Below are 4,278 nucleotides of genomic sequence, written 5' to 3'. Positions count from 1 at the left end.
CCTTGCCTAACCTGTCAAAGCAGATGCTTACTGCCGTGATTGCTCAGGTATGCCTCGCTAGCGAGTAGAACGGAGAGGGACTTGTTGAAGATCCTACGCGCAGCTGTCGAATGGCCTCGCTGCCACAAACGGAGCTCGCAGTCAATCATCGAGTGAAAGAACTCTGAATCATCCACAAGAAGTTTCCTGCGATTCTCCGCGTCCCCGGTCCAGTCGTGGTAGTGGATAGCCGGTATACGGTATGCTTTTCCCCGATTCTCCGGTTCCATTGCGCGGTCACAGCCATTACGCCCACTCGCGCAGTTGCGTCGATGTCTCAGGTGACAGCTGTCTCCTGCACTGCACGCAGTCCTCCGGTGCAGGCGATTTCGGCTCTTCCAACGCAGGCAGATACTCAAAGCTGGGTTCCGTTACTCTGGTGTAATATTCACAAGGTTGCCTCCAGCTTTCACGACTCTTTTCGCGGGCGGCGGCAGCGCCACTGGCGCGGTAGCGGAGAGTCTCTAGATGCGCGTGCAGGGACACACTTGCGCGGTTGATGATTCAGCATTGTTCTTTAACGACGGGTGTAGCTCTGTCCGCCTTCTACGGGCTAGCGCGGTTTTATCAAGCGTGATTACCGATCTTTTTTGTGGCGAAACATTTTTTCGCCGCAGTATCTTACAAGGCTCACCTTTTTGCTCGAGCTCAGTTGTGCACTGCGGCAACTTTCCCGGCAAATCTTTTGAAGCTAGGCACCGCTACATTCCTTGCATCTTTCCTGTCTCATCCCACCCTTCGGTGTGTCAGACTTGTCTTTGGACATACCGGGAGACTCAGACGTCACGTGATCCGTGCCCGCTCTATACAGAAAAACTTCAAAGGGAATTCTTGCTCGCACACATAGCTTCCTACCCTACTGCCGGTGGTTCGGTTCACAAGGAACATCGGTATAGCACAGACCTTGACGATGCGAAGGCCATCTTGCATGCACGACCCAGGGGGGTCCGTTGTACGTATCTCCAGTGACGAGGAAATCCAATCATGCAGTTGCTCCCCTTGCCCGTTACTCTGGCGAGACCCCGACGACAAGTCAAGCTATGCGCTTCAGGAGACAGTGTCTTCATCGGCGGATGGTTCCACGTGCCAGCCGCCCTCTTGCGCGGGGCATACCTGCCCTCCGGCCGGTGATCGCTCGCCTGTGCTCAGATGGAAAGGACGCCGGCCACAAACCTCCTGTTGGAAAGGCAAATCGCACTTCTGCGTGCAGAAATGGGCAGCTGCTCCTTTCCGCATGAGCGAATCGCGGCCAGCTGGTGTCTTGTCCTTGTTGTGCCAGCCAACTTACAAATACCTCATAGCTGGCTTGATCCTCTGGGCACTGTGGGGACCGATGTCGCTGCTCATCTGTGTGAGCGCCTTGTCCTTGGAGTCCTACGCACCGACGCATCTGCACCACCATCTTCCGCAGTCTCTCCCGTCGATGGGCGTCACGCCGGGGGCCTCTGACGCGCGACCGATGAAACGCACGGCGTTGCTCTCCGTTGCCGACAGCGAATTGGGCGAAATTCGAAGAGGCGCCTGCTGGGGACACTCAGTGTGGACAGAGAACAGCGGTGACGTGGATCGCCGTCGTTCCATGCACTCTGTCGGCTCGCCCTTTCTAGACGGCCAAATGCGTATGAAGGATCGCTTCCGAAAAGGGACCTCCGTTGACTCTCGTGCGCACCGCAGAGGCGGACCCACACCGGCGATGCTCCTTCTGGCGGGAACAGATGGTTCAGAGTCCTCTCTCAATTCACCTTCGCTCCTCTCTTCCATATATTCCTCAGCGACTTCACGCCGGTCAGCGTCTCTCCCCAGCTTTCCACCATCGCCACCGTCGGCGCCCCCTGCGCACCCGCTTACGTCTCTAGCTTCCATACCTCACCTCTCAGTATCTTCGTCGAACCGGCCCTCTGCTTCGTTACCTGGGCTCTTCTTTCCGGCGAGGCAGTGCCCGCCACTAGATAGCATCGCCTCGTGCGACCGGCGACGCGCTAGCCAGGCTTCTGTCGCGTTCCCCGTTCTTGCGTTTTTTGGCGGGAATGCGGCGGACAGCGAGGACCGCGCCTCTGCGGAGTGCCGGCAGTCCGGTTCTTTCTCGCGTGCCTGCTCCGCTTCGACCGCGCGTTTAAAGTCTCTCTTCACCTGGTTGGGCCGTCATATCTTCGACTCTCGCGCCTCATGCGGAACCAGCTCCGGCAGTCAAGGCAATTTCCCGCCGGAAAGCGCTGATATCTTCTTGCCTGGGAGGGGTAATGTCTCTTCCGATGTGACTCTGTCGCCGGGTCCGGAATCTTTGGCTCTCCATGCACTTCAGTCCGTGCTCGGAACCGCCCCCCTGTCCGAGTGCTTGCTCAGTGGCGAGCAGAAAAAGCGCCGAGGCGAAATCAAACTTGGAAGCGGGGAAAACCAGCACGCGGAAGTCGACGACCGCGTCGGAGGTGAAGAGTGTGATGCAGGTGAGGAAGCGAACCGCCAGACCGAAAAGCTGTCAATGGAGGACCGCAAGGAGATAGTGAAACGCAGAGTCAAAATATAGGAATGTGCGGCAAAACACGCGTCGCGCCTGCGCATCGCACCTAATGCGTGGAGCTACCGTCTCTGAACAACTGATCCGCGATCCAGCACTGTGTAACTCAAATCGACTAAACAAAGACACTACAGTTCCTATAATACTGAAGATGACCGGCAGCTTGGCAGTGCTCCTGCTTCGTGTCCGCCGCCGGTCCCCTCGGCCAGTCGCGGACCACAGCCACTATGTGGCGCAAGTTATTTTGATTCTTTTTATCGCCGCCCCAGACTGCGTACCGCTCCAGCGAACGACCCACCTGTTGCTTCGCGAAGGAAGGAAGCACACGTAGGGAAAGACCTGGGGAACATGGGCTGTGCCTCTGTTGCTCGTCGAGAACCGGCAAGTGTCAAAACCCTTCAGTGCGTCGCACCTTTGGCGATAGAGAGCGCATTTCACTTGACGAACCGCCGTCTGCATTGGCTGTTTATTTCCCGTCTGTATGCGTCGTGTGCAGAGGAGTTCCCAGCTTTCCGCCGTCTGTCCGAAAACGCCCGGACCTCACGTTCTCTCTTCTCTTTTCTGAAGCCGCAAACAGTTTGGTCAGCACCCTCTTTCTCCAGTCAGGTGCGCAGAGGCACAGCCACTGGACGAGCCAAAGCTTCTTCTTCCCGCCTCTCTCTAACTCCCCGCGACTACGCAATCATTAACATTCCGGTGGAAGTTGCCCTTCACCCCGTGGTCTTCCAAACGCTATCGTCCTTAGCGGACACCCTGCAGCGGTTTGAAAGAACGCTTATGCTGACCGCCACTACCGCCGCCACTGCGCTAGCTCTTGGAATGGCGGTGCCCAAGCTTCTTCAAAACCGGGATGGAAAGTGGAGTGTCCAGACCGCTGCTGCTGTGGCTGTCCTGCTCATTCCCATGCTTGTTGCCATAAGATGCACCAGCCCTCCCGTTGAGTAGAGTGAAGCAGGACTTGTCGACAACTCTACATGACGAAACATACTTTCAGCTTCTGTGGGAGAAGCAATCTCAGAGAGGGGAAGAACAGTAACAGAGGCGGGTGGCCTCACCGCAACTATTTAATCAGATCGTCCTACGAGTGGACGAGGTACCGATCTGAGCCGGGTTGTACACGGCGTCGTAACTTTTCAGCAAGGCACGAACTTACAGTCATGTTTGGAACCACCTCTTCACTAATGGTTCCAGTGCCCCGTCCTGCATTGCAGGGTATGCAGATGTATGAAACGGGACATCCTTGGTCTGCACAGAGTTCTTCCAAAGATTTCCTTCACGTGCGTGCCTATTCGTCTCGGGCAAGCGTCGAACGGATGCTCTGCCCCCAGAGTCTGCCACGAACAATTGGTTTTGAATCCTAATCATTGTAGGCGCTGGCTGCAGTAGAATACCGGATTTGTTTGGACTTTCCCGTTCACGATGAGTGGGAGTATACTTTTCGATTTCATTAGAACAAAGTTTTGCCGCGTACCAGCCGGCCGTGCCGACGACATAACGGCTGTATATAATATCCTGCCGGAATCATGAGACGAATGATTGAAACGCTGTCGTTCCCGCGCGTACGTTCGGACATGTACGCAGTGGGTCCCACTGAGAGGAGCACCTGCAACTTTCCCGATATTCCGGGACCCGGGCCTATCTAAACCAGTAGTCCAAGTCGTACTATATACTCCCCAGAAAAAGCTGATAAATTCTCCGTGGATGGTCACTACGTAACGGGTCGA

General features: G+C 56.0%; 1 protein-coding gene across 1 annotated transcript; it reads left to right on the top strand.

The window, feature by feature from the left end:
- Positions 1–1,372: 1,372 nt before the first annotated feature.
- On the top strand, positions 1,373–2,563 carry BESB_008290 (uncharacterized protein; the record flags this gene model as incomplete). The annotated part of the gene is made up of 1 exon (XM_029359583.1): positions 1,373–2,563. The coding sequence occupies one exon, from the start codon at positions 1,373–1,375 to the stop codon at positions 2,561–2,563; it is 1,191 nt and encodes a 396-aa protein (XP_029222496.1).
- Positions 2,564–4,278: the final 1,715 nt, after the last annotated feature.

The sequence above is a fragment of the Besnoitia besnoiti genome, chromosome I (assembly GCF_002563875.1).
Source record: "Besnoitia besnoiti strain Bb-Ger1 chromosome I, whole genome shotgun sequence".
Classification (NCBI taxonomy): domain Eukaryota; phylum Apicomplexa; class Conoidasida; order Eucoccidiorida; family Sarcocystidae; genus Besnoitia; species Besnoitia besnoiti.
The sequence above is the reverse complement of the archived record's forward strand: the minus strand, read 5'-3'. Positions and strand labels throughout refer to the sequence as shown.